The 20,114-nt window shown below is 40.7% G+C and overlaps 2 protein-coding genes across 3 annotated transcripts in view; one reads left to right on the top strand and one right to left on the bottom strand.

Moving 5' to 3' along the window:
* Positions 1–6,949, bottom strand: part of LOC139812843 (uncharacterized) — a 125,884-nt gene extending 118,935 nt beyond the window's left edge. For both annotated transcript variants that reach the window (XM_071777942.1, XM_071777944.1), the window contains exon 1: positions 6,254–6,949. The gene's annotated coding sequence lies outside the window, so the exon portion shown is untranslated. The remainder of the gene's footprint in view (positions 1–6,253) is intronic.
* A 5,822-nt stretch (positions 6,950–12,771) lies between these two features.
* Dpit47 (DNA polymerase interacting tpr containing protein of 47kD) lies at positions 12,772–14,663 on the top strand. Its single transcript, XM_071777427.1, has 6 exons — positions 12,772–13,262; positions 13,370–13,541; positions 13,617–13,809; positions 13,901–14,181; positions 14,262–14,426; positions 14,506–14,663. Exons 1-6 carry the CDS (start codon positions 12,983–12,985, stop codon positions 14,588–14,590), a joined length of 1,176 nt encoding a protein of 391 aa, XP_071633528.1. The 5' UTR covers positions 12,772–12,982; the 3' UTR covers positions 14,591–14,663.
* Positions 14,664–20,114: the final 5,451 nt, after the last annotated feature.

Here is a 20,114-nt window from a genome sequence, read left to right on the forward strand (position 1 = left end):
GCGCGTCGACCCGGTTCGTTGCAAACGAGAAACGCGATGCAGCACGAGGCCGTAAAAATGAATTATTGTATTCGGAATTATCGAAGTTGCATCGACCGCGAACGCGTTATTTCCGTTATTCGAAATCGAATTTATCGAAATTTCGACGTTGACAGGATACAGATCGACATAACGAGTCATAAAGCGTTATCGTGCCGTTAATTGCATCATTGGACACCGCATTTTCCAACAATTTTTTGAATGTCCGCTATTAAATGTCGCTGCATATGTTCAGCTTTAAATTTTTACTAACATCACCTCGAAATGAGATGAAGCGCGATGTTTTGCAACTTCTTTACGTCATTCAATCGTTTTTTCTCTTCCACCTGAATTTCGCGTCTGTTAACTTTAAAGAGCCTCGGATTTGCGTTAGACGAGGGCAAATAAGAAAGGCAATCTGGCGCGTAAAATAATCGTATACTCCCTATTCCGACGAGCTGCATGGCGACTTCATAGAAATTAATGCGATTGCGCGCGGGCGGACACCGCGGTGCAATTGCGTTTAAAGAGCATTTATTCCGCGCGAGACTGTTTTTCTCTCTCAAGTCTCTGCAATGAATTATATCTCATCTCAGCGGCATGATGGTACTGTTAGCTATATTAAGAAAATTGTTTATAGGCAAAATACTGGCGGTACGGCGACAAGAACGGGTATATTGCGCTTCGTGAAGCTGTGTATACGCGCGGTTGGCCGTGTGTCCGTCGTGTGTGGGTACTGGTTAAGCGAAGCACGTGTTTTTCTTTGCAAAACGAACAGAAAATGCAGGAACACCTGTTACCTGCGTGATACATTATTTCGCGATACTCCCTGCGTCACTCCGGAATACGGAAAGAGGACGACCACGACTCGTTCACGTCGGGTGTACATTTTCGGGCAAAATAAAATCGATCGAGCGCGAGAAGAACACGCCCTTGCGCCCGATGGATTTAATTTTAATCTCAGTAGTACTCTCAAAAGGCTTTGGAAAGTGCGCGAAACAAACTGATTGCGTCGATATTTGTCAAGAAGCAAATATTTATTCCGATACAGTTGCCAATTTGTCACACATAATTGCATTTCCCGTTTACCGCGCGTAATTTAGCCCTATATAGTCGGAGGACGAAACACTTTTTATTGCGTTTCGCAAAATGCAGGACAATCTCGATTGTGCAAATTAAATGAGAAACACATCTATTAAACTGACACGGCCATTTTAAGCACTGAAACATATATACAGAAATTTACGCTTTTTTGCTGTCAACGTTTTGTTCCATTCTCGGTTTTGTTATTCCGGCTGCTTCATCAAAAACGTGTGATATGAAAAATTGCTAAGATAACTGATCTCTTTATAATTAAAATTCTTGCACAATACATTAATATGAAAAAATTATGTGTTATTAATAATAAAATAAAAATAAAGCTAATAAAATTCAATTATTTAATTCTTCGCCGAAGCACGTCCAGTGGAATGAAAGATGACGATTGAAGAAGAGAAAAATATGAGTACGCAAACCGGCATATGCAAAATATTGACCCTTTTTTTTTTTGCTAAACGACGTTGTTCAAACAACCAAACGTTCGATTAAACAATATTCAGATGAACGGCCGGTTAAATGGTGTTGGAGTATAGCAGAGATCCAATGTACGATTAAAAATAACAACCAGATGGATAACCTCAAACTGAATTTTTATCAAAGTTGTCCTATTGGAATAAAATAAAATACAGTATTATATTTACCGACACGCGCGCGCATCTCTTCATTTTCAATTGTTCATACGGGGACTTTATGCACGGTAAATAACGAATGCGAATGCGAAAGTTAAATTCACGAAAAATAGAATAACGCAAGCTACAAATTTTTCAAATATCCCTATATCGTCGGAAAAGTCGTATATCGACCGTAGTTTACATGTGAATGGCAAACGTTTCGTACGTTGGTTTCATGTATTAATTAGTCACTTCGCTGCAAATTATCGGCACGTCGAAAAGCCAATGAAACTACAGGCAGTTTCGACAATTTGAACTACGTTTCCATTTTCAGTTTTCCCATATACATATATCGGCGTACCGAGTCCCGCCGCGATTGTAAATAAAAGCTCGATTATTGCGTCGCGCAAACGGCGCAAATATTATGTTTTTTTATTGAACGTGCTTCGAAACGCTCGATGCGTATCACATACGTTGTTAATATGTAATCAAAGATCAACAACCGTTTCGTTGTTGCGATCGATTTGCTTTTAAAGTTTGTTTCGGAATTGTCGAAATGGGATATGTTTTAAACCGTGTTTATGCATATGTATCACTATAATGATTGATTTATCGCTACTGCCAACCAACGTGAGCTCGAATTTCACTTCACCATAATCTCTCTTTTATTTCCTTTCGATACAACATGTATCGAGTTATTTTGGCATTGAACACTTTTTAAAAATATAATCTGGTTTGTTTAAGCTAAGGACAGAAAAATCGGCGTCAAATGAAGATTAATTAAAACGTAATAATATTTCAATGATGGAAGTGCGGTTCAGTAAAAATGCAAAAATCCCAAAAATCATAATCCTGAATATACGTACATATAAATGCGGCACAGTGGATTTTCATTGTACCGAAATATTGTTGAAAAATATCATTCCCCCGAATATGCGAGGTTTTATTAAAAAATGTATGGAAAAATAATCGGAATTTGAAAGATGTATGTATATGAAACAAATATATGTAGGGTTTTGCCTAACTTGACCATCTGAAATATCTTCGTTATATTTTTAACAATGCGAAAAATATTAAAAAGATAGAATTTTTCAATTAAAGGAAAAGATACAAATATTATAGTCCGCAAAAATTGTGTTTGTTTGTTAATCATTTTATATTAAACATTTATTTAATCATTAATCCTTTTTCTGAGATTTAATGATTATACTTTCTTTTTACTTTTTCAAATAACGTATTCTTCATTAACATTTGGAATAAAAACAAGGATATTAAATTAAAATTATAATTAACTAAATGAAGAAATTAGATACTGATCATATTTTTTCATTAGAGCAAATGATTTTTCGCATATGAATTTTTCCATATTAAAAGCAACAGAAATATGTTAAAATATGTGTATAGGTGAATATATAATGTTACGTAATGTAATCTATCCACTTTAATCTTTATTAATTATAATTAAAAAGCAAAAATTTAAGGCATTTCCGTGCAATGAAATACATGAATTCGCGCTGATAAATTTTTGAAATAGCGTTTCATTTTCTGCCGCAACTTTTAACGATTTCTCGGAATTTTCTATGCACAGTTCCGAACATTTCAACTAATGAAATCTCAAAGCCATGTCATATCGAGATGACTTTCCTACCTACTTTTTTCACGTACTTCACCATGCTTCTTTCAGTCTTCGGATTAACGCGACTTTTAAGGACCTCCGGGAATTTTCTACTCTTCTACATTATTTTGCACCAATGAAATCTCGAGGCGATGACATTTCGAGATAAATGGGTTTTCGCATATTTCACCACATTTTTGTCGACGTCTCCTTTTTGAGAATCTCGCGTTTCGTCCACCTCGCAAACACCGAGCTCGTTAACGGCGACCGACATCAACGACACATTAGCAAACACACCTGTATCGTCCCGCCCGCACGATTTCACCACGTCGCTAAATGAAATCGCGTGTGTATGATCCGCGGAAAGACACAAATACTTTGTCAATGGATTAAACTCCGAGTAAAAATAATGTGTCACGCGTTAATATACAGATCTGATTCTCGGTGGTTGTCGAGAGATTTTAACGTTGAGTGAACAGGTAACGAGCAGCAGATTTCAGATAACTATTTATTAATCACCGAACTAAATGCATATAAATCATACGGAAATGTAGCCGCTGATATTATCTGACAGCTATGAAAGCACTGCCCTTGCGAGCACACCGCGTACGGATACCGCGTACCGTGTGTGTTTACTTTTATACTGAATAAACTGCTGACACATTATTCCCATTAATACCGTAACGTTCAACGCCGAAAGTCGATTATGACGTTAATGCTGTAAAGTTAAACATCAAATTCAATATTGAAAACATTGAGAAATTATTCGTAACTCTCTTGACGTGTCTCTTGTGATAATTCAGATTCGCATTCTGACATTAAATAATACCTGCCTGAATAATTATTAGAATCACGCTTGACGTAAACTATTTAGGTAAAGTTTTAAAATCCACTGACAAGGAACATTTGCGTCCTTCCCCGGATCATCCCGTACGACGACGCGTCCCGACTTGTAAACGTTATCGCGTGTAACTACGTTACGAACGATGACAGGCAACCGACCACCGCGCGTACGCGACTCGTCGTCGCTCGTTGGAACGCGTCGTCCGGTGCATATTATCGGGATGAGGGTCTGGATCTTACAGTAATAAGTGCGTCACGCGTAAATCGGAACTGGTTCCCATAGAGACTAGAGACGGTGCTCTTCGTCCGTCATTCACGTGGACGCGTGCGCGCGAGTATATAAATACGCGTACGGACACGCGCGAGCGTGACGAGTGTGCGACGCGCGGTCCGAGAGAAGAGGGATTTGTAAGATTGGTGGTGCGCAAGAGGGCCGGAGGAGAGAGAGAGGGAGAAAGAGGCAGAGAGAGAGTGAGAGGGCTGCAGAAAGGAGAGCGAGGTAGAAAGGAGAGGCAGGAGTGCTCTGGAGCAGCACTTAAGGATAATAAACTACCGTGATAGCGCGACAGGAAGGGGCGGCGCGACATCTTTCGCGGCGTACGTACCACGGAACGTACAGCGGCAGATCTTCCGAAATTGATCGTGCTTCGCGCAACGCGCATACTCTCATTACGCGGCCAGCGGAGTACATAACAATAAATGGACCTTTCCCGACGACGGGAAGGAGGCGAAAACGCGCTTTTCGGGGAAAGGAGCACGCGCTTCCGATGCCCCATGCCATCCTTCGGGATTATTCGCTCTTTTTTACCTTTTTCACACATCTCGAACAAAAACCAACGTTGACCAAATCCTCGATATTTGCGTTATTGTTCAAGTTATAAATAGCAGTAAATAATAAAAGTGATAGATCAGTATGTAATAAAAGTACTTAATGATTATCATATGTAGTAGTTTAATGTTATAAATTTTAAGAGTTGTGGATATGAGGAATAAGAATACCTGCGTTTATCTTAATTCCTTTTTGAACGTTTTACTCTAAACGAAAATAATGTTTATTCAGACGTATATTAGTTGCCACCCATCATCTGGTGTAGTAAACATGTCACTTGAATGGAACGAAAAAAAAAGGACAGGTGTAAAAAGCGTAGCCGGAAGAAACCTGTCCTCGGTCGCAAATCGGTGTCGGATATATCGGCGATGTTGCGATAGCTCGCGCAATTTTTTCGGCACGGAATTTCGGCGGTGAACCGTCGCTGAAACGGTGAAACGACGACATATATCGACGTGCCGTTTTCGGAATGTCAACGCGGGGGCTCTCACGATTATGGAACGACCCGAACGCGACGGCGACGGGGACCGTGCGCGGATTTAACAAAATAACACGTAGGACCATAAACCGCCGGAGCATCACGAAAAGCATTTCGCGAGCGTGATGTCGGGTCTCCGCGCGCGAGATCGAGAGAGAGAGATCGGCTCTCGGCGGCCCCCAAGAGAGAGAGATTATCGAAGATATTCGGACATCGAGGCTCTCATACGGACAGCCTCTTCGCTCGAGAGGAGCGACCACCGCGTTACGTACACACACAAGAAGACACACATACACACATACATACACATGCGCGCGCGCGCGGATGCTGTAATTCGGCGAATTCAATTTTGGAGCCGCTGTAAATACGGCGGATCTATGGGTCGCGCGTGGAGGATTCGAATTTCGTTTGCTCCCATTATTCGCGACGTTCGAAAATTGCAGGTGTACATCGTCGGACCGGAGGCGCACCGAGCTCTCTCGCTCGTCCCATGTGAAAAAAAAAGCGCCAGAGGGAAACGGCCAACTGCACATTTCGCGACGTGTTTTGATACGGACACCAGCGTACGAGTTTTGATTATCGCGAGTGACATATTTACAGCGGACGGTGTATAACGTCGAACTCGCCGGACTACCCTCCTGCTTTCCGCGTCGCGCGTGCACACATCTGTCGCACGCACACATACGCGCCCACGCACGCCAATATACGCAACGCACAGGGTATACGCGATCGCTTGAAAATTTGATTTTGCACTCACTCACCGATCGCCTCGCAAGTCGACGAGCCCGCCGTCCTCCTCGTCGTCGTCGTCGTCGGTGGCAAGGAAGCGAGGGCGTCGAGGGGGTGGCAAGGTCCGAAAACGCGTCTAGGGGAGACGACGCCGCGCCTGATAAATCCACCGTCCGTGGCCGACGAGGGATCCGAGCGCCGGCAGCGGCGGCAGCGCGACAACGCACACTCGACAACGGGCCGCACACATAGAGCTCTCGTACTACTCGTACAACACTTGGCCGCTGGCACTTGTGATCCGCACGCACTATTCACCGGGAAACCAGAAGCGCTCGGGGGATAGCCGCGAGCAGCGCGAGCGCGAGCGCGACCGACCGCGGGGCGACGATTCACAACCGATGACGATTCGCGCGAGATCGACGGGCGAATCCCGAATCCCGGGCTCTTTTCCTTTTCGTTCGTTCGTTCGTTTACTCGCACTCGCGCGCGTCGATGCGAGCGCGATTTATTAACCGCCGGAGCGAGAGGGACGGCGAAGACGTTGAGACGCGCCGGGCCGGGCCACCTACCACTCCGCGAGCCGCACAGTGGCCATTACCCTCGTCGTCGTCGACGAGCGGAGAATGCGTGTTTTGTTATCTTTCTCCCCTTTTAATTCTCTCTCTTTCTCTCCTCTCCTCCGGAGGCGACGACGACGCGTCTTACCGCTGCGAAGTCGTGGTGGCGACTGCTCTCGGGAGACTGGCGGCGCAGCCCGATCGACCAATGGCGTGCCGGCTTTTACCGAGCGCCATCTTGCCCCTACCCGAGCACAAAGGAGGCTGGCGACCGAGCGCCGCCGAGCGGCCGCGTAAACGCACGATCGGTCTCTCCGCTCTATCCCCTGCGTCACCTACCACCACCCTGACTGCCCCCCCCCGCCCTACTGCCGCGCACTCCGTCGCCCCGCTACTCGCTACCACTACTATCACCCTAGCGGCGGTGGATTGACGCGCGTTTTGCGGCTTCGCTCCTTCGGTGTTCCTAACTTTCGATATATAGGGGTTTTATGGCGGGATTAAGCGCGGGAGACGGCCGCGGCCGGCTCTCTCCGTCCGTTTGTATTTCGAGAATTGCGCTCCGTATAGACTATAGACAGCGATTCGCGACCGGCGCGCGGCGTGTCGTTACCGAACGATTGCCCCGAATGATGACTGTTTTACGAAAAGGGGAGCGTCCGATAAATCTTTATTGCGCTTTCATTCATGCGCGACTTCGTGCCGCCCTAAACATCGCGATATGAGGGGGACACGATTTTGCTTATCGACAAATCGCCTCTGAATACGGCATTACGGACAATAATACATTTCTTATCGAACTCGTACGATATACTTAACTGCTATAATTTAAATTTTGGATTCATGTCACGCGTCTAATGAGAAGTATGCTACACGGTTGTAGTGTCAAATTATACTGAATTTGAATCATTTTTAACTATTCTTATATAGGTATCGCCATTGTTCCCATTCAATGTATCGTTAATTTAACTAAACCAATAGAGTTAAAATAATACTGTTTTAATTGTGTTAAAATAATAAATTTCGGCACACGCGGTAGTTACAAATAACAAAATGTTATTTAACTCAAGATATTGATTTAAATTTCATCCTTTAATATTTAACAATGCAGCGACATTAACTGAAACAATATTAATTTAATTAAACTAATGGTGTTAAAACAATACAGTTTTGTGTTGAAATAATAAATTTCGACGCACATGCTAGTTAAAAATAACAAAATGTTATTTAACACAAAATATTGGTTTAAATTTCAATTTTCATTTAGTGTTTAACAATGCAAGCGATATTTTCAGCTCATCACATCAGAATTTTTCTCTCTACTTATCGGGACTGTACCGGTTCCGAATCTCGGGGCAGCCTCGATTACGATCGACCAAAAACGACCCTGATCGCGAAGACCTGCGATAACCGACACGTTCCGCGCGATCGCCCGTTACCCTAATCGCCACTCCCGACGGAAATTTGCGCTCGTTATGCGTGTTTAACGGGTAAAATTCGGAATTACTTGCGGAGCGATCGCGCTTCGTGTTTCCGAGTCGACGCACTCCCGAGCTGTCCATGGCGGTCGGGTCGGGCGCGCGACGCTTCGATAAGATTCGAATAAAATAGCTCGAACATATTGCGGACGATTAGCATTCGCGATGAAAATTGATCGCTTTCTAACACGCTACCTAACAAGCTGCGATGATTAACGATGTTGAACTGCGTAAATAAAATGCATTGCGATAAGTAAAAATCTATTCACGAAAAATATCGTCCTCGATAAAGTTTCAAATTGGCGCGTGTAATGGACTCGTCCAAATGATGAGTTTGTGAAAACGAGCGACATGGACTCGTCCGCGTATTAATCTGTAAAAAATTCATTGTATGAAATAATAACGATCGCAATGTTTTGACTTTTTTATTCGTGTTTCACGTTGGCGCATATGTTACAATGGATTTAGCCAAATAATTGATATCTGTTGAAAATCAGTAATATAGAATCGTCGATGTAATTAATTTATAGAGAATCTACCGTACGCGTACGAGTAATATCTCGAGTAATATATTACTAGGTTGCGTTTTATCCACGCGATGTACTATATTCCGTAGCGAATTTTCTATGCAGATACACTTATAGAGTTTCGCTGTTGCAGAGGTTTCCAAATCAAATTACGCACAAAATGTCCCAAAATACCGAAATATCTTGTGACAATCGAGCGTCATGATATGTATCGCGTTAACGTGGATATTATTCTTCTACGAAAGTACGTTTTAGTTTTTGCGAGGTGTTTACGGTTTCCTGAGCCGCGGTAAATTGGCGAAAAGCAGAGAATCGGAAAAGTAGAGAACCGAAAACAAAAGAACTGAAAAGTAAAGAAAAATAGCATTATCCTACATGCCTTTAAAGTCAGATATTATATAGGGGAGCAGGACGTATATAGTGTACATGTTTTAATATTCCAAATGGATGAAACTAAAAACGTGTATTTGATTTCTCGGCTTCGATCTTTCGGACTTCTTATACATCTGAGTAAAATAGAACTTCTTATCTGCAAAATGTCAGAAACATTACTGTATTTTTTCGCATAAAATTCCGTTCGTTCGGAAACATATAATGTCGTCGATAGAAGCACCCCGTTTGTGACGATAATCGAATTGACAGCTCGTGCATTTGACAAGTGTTACATTTTATTAAGTAGAAATAGTAGGCGAGATCTGCTGAATACTGTTTCTTTATTATTGTGCGCTGCAACGAACGCTGGGCGATTTCCCAGAATGAGACAACTTTGCTGATTCTCCGAATTTCTCAGCTTCGAGCGCCTCGCTGTTTTTTGTTGTTGTTTTTTTTTTTTGTGCTGTTTTGCTTAGCGCTTTAAATTCTAGGAATCTTAAAATGTATCCCGAGCGTTACAGTGTGTCGACCAATTGTGTTTCGACCAACTTTTATCTCTCTTGAGAAAAAGTCGTCACCTATCGCTAATGAATCTGCAAAAGCGCGAAATAAGATGAAACCTGATTAACGCTAGGTTTTACTCGTAATTTTGTTTGTCGGATGTTAACAGTAACGAAATAAATAGGAATCTTGCTTCTTTAACTTTATATTATTCAGCTTTATCTACTGTTTCATAGTGTAATGCAATATGATTTCGATGATTCGATACTGATATATATTTACACGCGGCTATTAACTACTATAGACATAGATAACGGTTTTACAAATTGCTATGTCTGTCTTTTTTATTTTCTTTATCCTCTAATCTAGAAAAATCTGCGCCTTCTTTCTACTATAACTTTCATTTATAATAATAGTGTTTTTTCTTAATTTTGGTGCGAATAATCACAGCGATTTGACAGGCTGAGTCATGTCGGTGAAGGGAAAGGAAGTAAGACATGCTAATTAAGAAATTTATAACACCGGACGTACAACAACTGATGAGTCACAAAAGATCCTTGGAGATGTTTTTTGTTTCGTAGATAATCCCTAAAGATTTATTGCCGTATAAATCGAAGGTGTCGACGATGCGCGTTTCTTAACATCTTTGCTAAAAAAGAGTCATTTTTAAATTGACCGTGTAGAGACCGTAATTATAAAGGCATCCAAGCGATTCTACGGTATTTTATATATTCTAACAATAAACTCCCCTCTCTGCTTGTCTCTTTTATAAATTTGCTGCATATTGAAATAATGGATCCTCAAATTCGTGGTCACATGCTGCGAATCTCGTAATCCCAATATCTCGATAATCCGATAATATATCTCCGTATATTAATTAGTATCGAATTATCGAGATCGCATTGTATTGACACGGTCCGTTTTATAATCCCCCATAAATCTGTTTTCGTGAGATTTTTGTCATAAATGTAACATGGCGGAAATTAAAGACAACAAAGGACGCGCGTTACATAATAAAATTTATTCAAATTTAAATGTGTGTGTATATGAGACAGTTGCTTCCCTCCCTCTCCTTCGCTCTCTTTCTCTTTCTCGTTCTGTTCCTCTGTCTGTCCGTTTCTCTCTCTTTATTCTTCTTTCTGTCTATCCTTCGTTATCCTCCATTTTCCAGTTCATAGGGGATCAAATTTTCCATATCCCAGCTTTTCCGCATTTGTATAGATATAGATGATCCCACTACGGTTATACATCAAATTTCAATGTTTTATTTTCACAGTCAATATGTAAAAATAAATGAATATTGTATATTTATCGAACAATTATTAATATTGATGGCTTTGTCGTAATATTAAGCCATCTATTTTATTCGACGTTAATTCATGACTTTTACTGGACGATCAACGTGATTGAGACATTTTTTGTTTTTAGGCAATTTCCATAAACATATTTATCTCCATATAGATCAACACGATGAAAATGATTATTATCGACTGTATCATCAATATATGCGTTAATAAAATTATTAGAAGATTGTTTTTTTCCACTTTTATTTTTAACGCTATGTATTTTTAATTAATAATTGACTGGCTTTGAATTAGCACAATTCTCTTTATTCCGAATTAACATTCTCATTTAAAAAGTAGACAAAGAAAACTCCAGCTATAGACATATCAGTATATTGTCTGCGTAGTGACGAAATTTGATAATTGAAAATGATTGCTTACTTATTCAAAGATATGTCCTCGTATGACGTGAATAATATCAGCAAATAAAAGAGAGCTTACTTATAATGCCATAAAAATTTCGACAATATGCTACTTACTTTATCAGGAACAGAGCGAAATTAATCTAACATTATTAGAGCAATAAAAAGTAAAACACATTAATTAATGCATTTACACAATATACGGCCATGAAATTCATGCATACATGTTATTTTTATCAGGTTTATTTATTGAATTTTACAATAAGATTTAATGGTTTCTTGTACAAAAATTAAAATATTATAAATATAATTAACAAATTGCAACATATATATTACAATAATTGAAGATCAAAAGACAAAAGAATAAAGAGAATTTTAAATGTTATAATTTATATTTAACAGTTAATATAGGTTAGGGTTAGGTCAATATTGGTATAACTAGCTCCTACTCCATACACTTTAGAATTACTCTGAATTATTGAGCGTTTAGAATTGATCGGTTTGAATTAACGGCGGTATAATTACAAGCGTCAACAATAGCGTCAATGGTTGTGATGCAACAATAGTAATAGTACTCTTATATATTTATTAATGTATTGGTTTTTCGTAAACGTTAAAACCACGCGTACAACAATTCCAATAACGTTCGATCTCAAACAGAACTTTCAGAGGGATGGGAGAAATGAATCGTTTTTAGAATTTGAGGAACTTTTATTGAAATGTCAGCTGTTTAATTGTCAACAATGTCAAATCCGTGCTTCGCAAATTTGAAAGCATGATAGAGATTCATGTAAGATATAATATGGTTTAGTTTAAACGCGAATTGGAAAGCATTCCAAAAATTTCGTGTAATATTTGTTGAATGTCGCGGTGGATTCCAATATCACACGGAATTTTCAATTCCGCCTCAATCTTCTCATATTGGCTTAACCTGAAACTGCGGTTGCACGATAGTGAATCATAATTCACATGCGATATGAATGTGTCATGTGCAAGTTTATTAATTATTACATTGTTTTGACATAATCAATTAATTAAATATTAAGCTAATTACATACAGTGTTGAACGTTTTTTTTTTTATACCGAGTTCTACATTTTATAATTTGCTTATTTTTAGTTCTTTTCCTCCCCCCCCCCTTCGTTTCCTCTCTTTCTCCTATATATATGTATTTCTGTAATTACATCAGTAACGTTTATCAATTTATTTTTATCCATCTGTAATTATCTTCCTCCATCTTTTTCTGCAAATTAATTATAATTTTATTCCATAATTGTAAAGAAACGCGCGTAAAAGCACGTTTATTCGTACGTCAAAAGATGTGTTTAAAAAAACATTTGAAAAGCACAGCCAGCGTCATCTGCAGATGAAATCCCGACGCAGTCGGTAAAATCAGGAATAAATTATCGTCTGCTATTTTCCCCTCACGTGCTGTTCGCGCGGTACGGTGGACAGGTGGTAGACTTTGAGGTTATGTTTTGCACGTCGAACAATATTATAAATCAACCACGACGTATATCGTGCCTAATTGTTAGTCATTTATGATCACAGACGAGAGTCGGATTGTCGGAAAGTTCATTCGTGTTTAGATTCGGGCATTGTGGGTTTTTTTTTGTGGAAATATGCAACAAACAGGGAACGAAGTCGGTGAAAAGAGGAGAGCTTGGACGGAGGAGGAGCGTTTGGAGCTTGCCGCGAAATTGGACGCCGAACTGGACGAGTATATAAATGGCCTGGAGAAGAAGAGTTACGCGGAAGGATGGCCGGAGGACAGGTGGCAAGAGGAGATGGAGAAGCATCCCTTCTTCATGAAGAAGGTGCCGGAACCCGGCGACGAACTGTCCCCCCTGATGGAAGGGCTGCAACAGCTCAAGTACGGAGAGGATGAGAATACTCCCGAAGGTGCGTTCTTTCTCGATACATGCAGATTACTTGTTATACTTTGTCCTGCAAAGCGCACGTTGCTTCCCCGTCATGAAAAATATTCATGCGCATTACTTTCAATACAGAATTGGCAAGTAATTACAAGGAGGATGGAAACTTCAATTATAAGTATAAAAAGTATCGCTTAGCTATTCTTAGTTACACAGAAGGGATAAGAACGAAATGCAAAGATGACGATTTGATGGCTCAACTTTATAATAACAGAGCTGCATCACATTTCATGTTGCAAAATTACAGGTAGGACGTGCCTTCTGATGTTGCATGATCGATGCTAATGATAGAGCTTACAGTTTAATGTAATAAAAATTACAGATCATGCTTGAATGACTGTAAGTTGGCCTTGAAGTTTAAACCGCGATATCCGAAGGCTTTGAGTCGAGCTGCCACTTGTAGTTTTCACATTAGAGATTATGACCAATGCATCGACTTGTGTGACCAGTTCCTTGATCATAGTCCAACCGATAAAACGATATTGAAATTAAAATCTGATGCTGTAATCGCAAGAGTAAGCCACATTGATAAATATTAATATAAAAGTTAAGTTATGAAAGCACAAGTTTCCATTCTTAATGCTATTTGTTACTTTGCTCTCGAAGGGGCGTTTACAACGAGACAAGAGAAAGCAGGAAAGAGAAGAGAAAAAATTGGACAAGGAGGACGAGAAATTGTTAGAAACAATTTCTCGGAAAGGTATTAGTTTAGAATTGACAAATGATAAACAAAAGTTGGAATTGAGAGATCTAGAGCCTCAAGTACCACAAATAGCGCAAAGCAGAGTGCACTTTGACGATAAGGACAAGCTCGTGTGGCCAGTGATGATTTTATATCCAGAGACTCAACAAACTGACTTCATACAAAATTTTCACGAAGATACATTGTATGTTTTTTTTTATTAAACTATACGATATAATATATCATATAATTATATTATTAATATATATTTTTAATCGTTCCTAGATTAATCGAACAATTAATCGAACTGTTCGAGGAACCTCCCGAGTGGGATATAAAACATCGTTATACTGTAGAAAATATAAATGTATATTTTGAAGGAAAGAACAAATGTTCCGTTCACAAAGTAGACATCCAACTCACGTTGGGCGACATATTGCGAGATAAACAGTGAGCATTTATCGGCTAGATGCTTTATAAATAAAGCATAAGCCGAGGCTTATTTTTAATATCAAAATTAATCTTTCAGGTTTATAGTTCGCGGTGGTACACCAGCTTTCCTGATACTCGTAAAATCCAGTGAAGCTGAGAAACATTTCTTAGCAAATTATTAAGTCTGTATTATTATGTGTATATTGTATATACTGCGGACATTTGTTAATTGACAATGAAATTTTCATTAATGAGGTATGTATTTTATATATCTTTGTTTAATAAATATATTTTTTATTAAATATATACAATATACATATATAGAGCCGCCCTCTTACAAACGTATATTTTACAATTTTTACATCGTTGAAATTTGAAGCGAATATCAAGCAGACCACGTTCATATGTAGTTGCCTAAAAATTATGGGTCGAAAGAAAAAAAGTAGCTTCCCCAAAAAATATTACCCAACACGAAGACCCGGAAAGGCTTTCTTCCGTGTGAAATGTAAACGCATGAGCGAAAACACGGTTAAAAATTCGTCATCATCCCTGGGTCACGTAAAAAAGTAGAAATACCAATATGCTTCTTAGATCGCTTCGCGATAAAAAAAAAACCATCTGTCTGGTAAAAGACCGGCGAGCTCTCCTTTGGCTCGAAACGCCCGCACGCGCGTTCGTGTACGCGGTTAAAAATTCGTGGCGGTCGTTCCCTTTTGTACAAAAGAATAGCAGTACCATTGCATTCTCTCCTTGAGACGCTTCACGAGAAGAAAAAGTATCTTGTTACGAGCCGAGGCCCGGAAGAGCGCCGTTCAGTCCGGAACACCCGCGTGTGCGAGCAAAAACGCGGTTAAAAATTCGTTGCGGTTATCCTTGCGGTTTTTTTTGCAGAAAATAAGAAAATAGCTTTCCCCAGAAGTCGGGGACCAGAAGAAGGTATAGTTTCCCGAATATCGTGGATCGACAATGAACAGTTTCTAAAAGTCATGGTCGGAGGGAAAAAAATGTCTTCCTTCAGAGAAAACCTTCATCGAACGAAAGGGCTGGTGAAAGACTGTCTACTTCAATGTTGTGACCGCCACGAATCTTTAACCACTTTTTTGCTTCATATATATTATCTCGAACTCGGTCCATCGTTTGAGAAAAAATGGATTTTGTTTTCGTCCTTCTTTTTTTACGATTAATGCGGCCCAAGAGGGACGTGAATACGCAAGTTTTATAAAAATCGGTAAGTAAAAAAAGGGATTCAATGGTGCTTGTTAATTTTTTTCATTATTTATTAAAATTTGTTTCCTCGATAATAGATCGCTTCAGCAAAAGGAGAAAGAGTGCGCTTTCTTCTTTTTATCTCCGCGATTTGCTCTCGCGATCGTTGCCCGGAACGCAGCAGGATCGGTAAGCGGCATGGCAGGGGGTCGTCGATCGGAAGGTGGTGCCACCTGCAGCACCTGTCCGCGCCAGGTGAGAATAAAGAGAAGGAGCCGCAGTAGCCTGAAATTCAGTTGTGCCGTGCGGACGCCGTGGGACACGTGTGTACGTTGTCTCGATTCCGGTCGCCGCGGAAATTACGTTGAACTCGCGGCCGGTTCGGTGCGCGGAGACGCTGACGGTGGCGTAGCTCGTGGGATCCCACGAAGAAGGCACGGAGGAAGGTCGGCGTGTCGCAAGGGTTCCATTCAGGACCTTCCAGTCTCGCCAGGAAGGAAAGAGAGAGAAAGAGCGAAACGCGGCAAACGGAGGGACGTCCACGGCCGTCGCGGAGCAGCGGAACGGGACGAGCAAACGATGCCGAAGCGATGCTGGTAAAATTCCTCACGTTACTCCAGCGCGTAACCCTTTTTCAATGCGACCGGCTTTGTTTCGTCGGTGCGCGGCGCTGGCCCGTCGCGTCGCACCTGCGCCGAAGCGAGTCCTGACCGACGGATCGACGACGTTTGCCGTGAAACAACTTGAGGGAAAAGTCGCTTTGTCCTTTTAACGGAGAGGCGAAACTAATACTTTGCGTTTCGTAAGCTCTCCAATTCTTTGGCTCGTTTGCGTTCCACAAATTGAGTTCCATCAACGTTTTATATTAATTTTTTTTTACTTATAACTCTTGATTGATTTATTTTAAATTGCTGAAAATATTCGTTATATTATGTAGTTAAATAGAAGTGATACATTAGATTAGATTATTAAGGGGTCACTATTGACTTTTTTTCTGTAATTTATAGTATATATGAAAGAAAGTCTTTTATATTGTATTTGCATATTTAAATGCAGCTCGTCTCCTACATCTTAGTCTCCCAATGTGGAGATGCGTTAAAAAAGTGATGCTCTGGGACGCTTTCAAACTTTCTCGAGCCTTTGCGTAGGCATTTTTAGTGACTGATCGTTTGGAAAGTGTATCTTGTCTTGAAACATATCGCAGATGTAATTCAATTAAAAACTTTAAACGTGAAGCGCAATTAAGCAATTAGTAGATTCATGTTAGATAACTTTAATTAAAAATTTTCTTATTAGATAACGAATTTAACTCACGAGAACATTCCGTTAATATTGAGATGTGTTAATGTGATTTATATTTACCTTACGCCTAGATACAAAATTCCGTGTCATATATATGACACGGAATTTTATATTTTGATCGCTATTTAACTTCTTAAAGTCTTAAACGTATAACATGCGGTAAATCGAACTGATTTGCCGCAATTTCAAAAATCCGATATCAAATTCCGATTTCGCGCGCCGCTCCTGAATTCGCAATTCGTGTCAGAGTGGCCGTTGTCTCATCTTTATTTCGAAATAAAGCGAGGAATGCGTAATGATAATGAGCCGATCTGCGCGGAATCGTGGTGTCGCGCACAATGCCATTAGTACACGACAATGGAGCTATGTCGGGCATTAAATTATTCATGGGATAGCTGTTGCATCGCGTCCGCGTCGCGATCGGCGGCGCATTCCGCGCTGCGTGACAAAAGTTTTGCATTTGAATACGATCTGGCGTTACGGTGCGATTTCGCAAAAATTAAAAGCGGCGCGTTCCACCCCGTTCTAGCGGATCCTAATTCGTTGGATCCGCTCTTTCTGGGTCAAAACAGATCGCCGGAGCCCGGAGATCGATCTCGTGGTGCGCTCCTCGCCGCCGGGGCCCGCGGCGTATCGCGCCCGCTCGGAATTCGCAGGTCTCGAAGGACACCTCGCAGGGAAGAGGGACACATCGTGGTCGACTGCGTGTCCTAGTTTCGCGCAGAATGCGCACCGGGCCACGGTGCATCTCTCTGTCCGATACCCCGGGGGCAATATATGTCGAGGGAGTTGCGTCACGCGAGGCACGCACATCGTGCGGCAAGAAGAATGCGCGAGCGGACCGGCCGTCGAACCGGTTATAACGACGAGTCAACATCCAGCGAATCGCGCACTGAGAGAAAGAAACGATACGGAGAATATCATGTGTTCGATCGTATCTTCGGTAAAAGAAACGGCGCGGGCGTAAAGATAAAAAAATATTTATTTGACAATCTTATTTTTGCTCCTTTTTTTTAAAACCAAGTTTCACGTTGATAATCCTTTCAGTAATTTTCAGGAAAGTAATTGACTTTGTACTTTTATATTCATTGTTTTATCTAGCGCCTGGAGTTAAATTAATAAATGTTGACTTGCTGCATATATTTACCGATTTATACCGTAATATGAAATTATATAAATAATAATAATAAAATGATATAAATTAATATAATAAATTTAGCAATTGAAGAACGAGGCTGAAATTTAGCTGTGCACGAATGTTAAGTTTAGAGTTTAGACACACAGAATGTTTGTTTTATCCTCGCACAATCGGATCGCTTAAATTTGATAGAACGTCTCGACGTCTCTCCGGTCGGCGAAACTCACTCGTGACGGGTTTGATTTCGCGTGGAGACAATCGGGATCGCGCAGATTCCGATCCTGGAACTCTCTCTTTGTTTCGTACCGTCTCCCTCCTTCTCGCGGCCCGTCCGTTTCTACTTCTCCTTCTAGGCGACGATGTTTCACACAACGCGTATATGTAGTCGACGACGTGACACGGTCTAACGGCATTCACCCGACCTCGTCAACCCGTTCACTCCCGTGTATGCGTGCATTCCTGCGTCTTCTTCGCTCTTACGTCGCCCGTGATAACACTTCCGTCACGCGTGTGCGCGCACAATCGTTTGTCATATCGCGACGGGTCATGCGAATCCGACACGGCGCAGTCATGTCAAAACTCGTTTTATCTCACGGGGGCCACACGAGCAATTTCGCACAATTTTATACTGACGGTTATGTGTTTTCGACGTTTACCGGCATACCGGCGTCTTGGATTTGGATTTATCTCTGAATTTTTGTCTGTGAACGTTAAGAAAATCAGCAACCCGCAATTATTTTTCGCAATCATTTTCGTAAAATTATTTAACAAGTAAAATGTTAAACGTAATAATGAATTCTCTTTCTTTTCTCTCTCGTGCCTTTATATTTTATATTAAATCTACTAAAGAACTCTTTATTTTGATATTCGCGTGACTCAATTATCTCATCTTGTAGCCTGGTCTATCTCTCGCGCGTCCTGTACAAATTAAAACCGCAGAGAGATTAACTTTATCAGTAATTGAACAAACTAACAAAATTTCATTTGTAATATTCGTATTACATATAGCATCACTCATTTGAATAACGCTGGAATTTCCTCCCCTTCCTGCGGTCGAATATTTCCTACGTCACAGCTAACGGAGATAGCTCGGATAGTAAATAGGAAAATACTTGGTGTACATTTAAGAGACTTTAATAATATGCAGCGGCGCGCATATGCATTACGACAATTGCTGTTCCAGTTGCGTCAAGAATGTTGCAGGACAGTATTATGCATAAATCTCGGCTTAAACTCATTTTCCGCAATATCGATAAATAAATTAAAACGATGTAAAAGCGAATTCGCGATTTTGCGCTTCACGATTTAAAAATGAAAATTACCGGCCAATTATTTTTTTTTTTTTCCTTAAATCCTACCTTTCAACTTGAAAGCTTCATCTTGTGAAACGACAAGGAACGAAAGAGAAATTATTTTGAACAGCTGCCACGTAAAAACTTAAATACGAAGAACTTAATTATCTCTCTCCGAGTTTAAATCGACCATTCCGGCCTCCGCCGATCTTTTTTGGCAGACCGGCTTCAACTTTAGTTGTAATATTTAGCCGTGAAAAAGATGTAAATGTAAATCTCGTTGTACTAACGGCAAATAACAAAGTTTCTTGCAGCAGTAATGAAGCGCACTTGGGAAATGTCGGTTAGCAAGAAACGGTTATTACATCGCGCCTCTTAAATTTTATCGTACCGTTAGCGATTGTCCCGCTGTTGCCTGCTTATTACAGATCATTAGCAATTCGTTTCATTTTATTTTTAACGTTGAGAATTTAAGTAGCCGTACCCTGCAAAACCCAGTGTGAGACTGGCTCTCGAGCCCGGGGAAAATGCGAAGCTCTCCGTATCTTCTCCGCTTTCTGCATCCCCAATGAAATTTCCTCATTCCATTTCGCGCGTTCTTAAACGGAAGGCAGCTCGGCAGATTTGTGTATTTTTACTCTAAAAATATACGCCGGCGTTCTCTGACTTTTCAATTCAAATTCAGGTCAATACGAAATAAAACTCTATTTTCTCAGTGGTCTCCCGGCTTCTATTTGTGCTGTTTGTCAATTTTGCCTCTGGAATTTT

This window comes from Temnothorax longispinosus, chromosome 5 (assembly GCF_030848805.1).
Source record: "Temnothorax longispinosus isolate EJ_2023e chromosome 5, Tlon_JGU_v1, whole genome shotgun sequence".
In the NCBI taxonomy this organism is placed as follows: Eukaryota; Metazoa; Arthropoda; class Insecta; order Hymenoptera; family Formicidae; genus Temnothorax; species Temnothorax longispinosus.

Bases quoted from the DNA above. Each gene is read 5' to 3' on its own strand.
- Dpit47 (XM_071777427.1), top strand. From the start codon at position 12,983: ATGCAACAAACAGGGAACGAAGTCGGTGAAAAGAGGAGAGCTTGGACG. The intron at 13,542-13,616 runs GTAGGACGTGCC...TAAAAATTACAG, and splicing joins TTCATGTTGCAAAATTACAG to ATCATGCTTGAATGACTGTA. The intron at 14,427-14,505 runs GTGAGCATTTAT...TTAATCTTTCAG, and splicing joins GACATATTGCGAGATAAACA to GTTTATAGTTCGCGGTGGTA.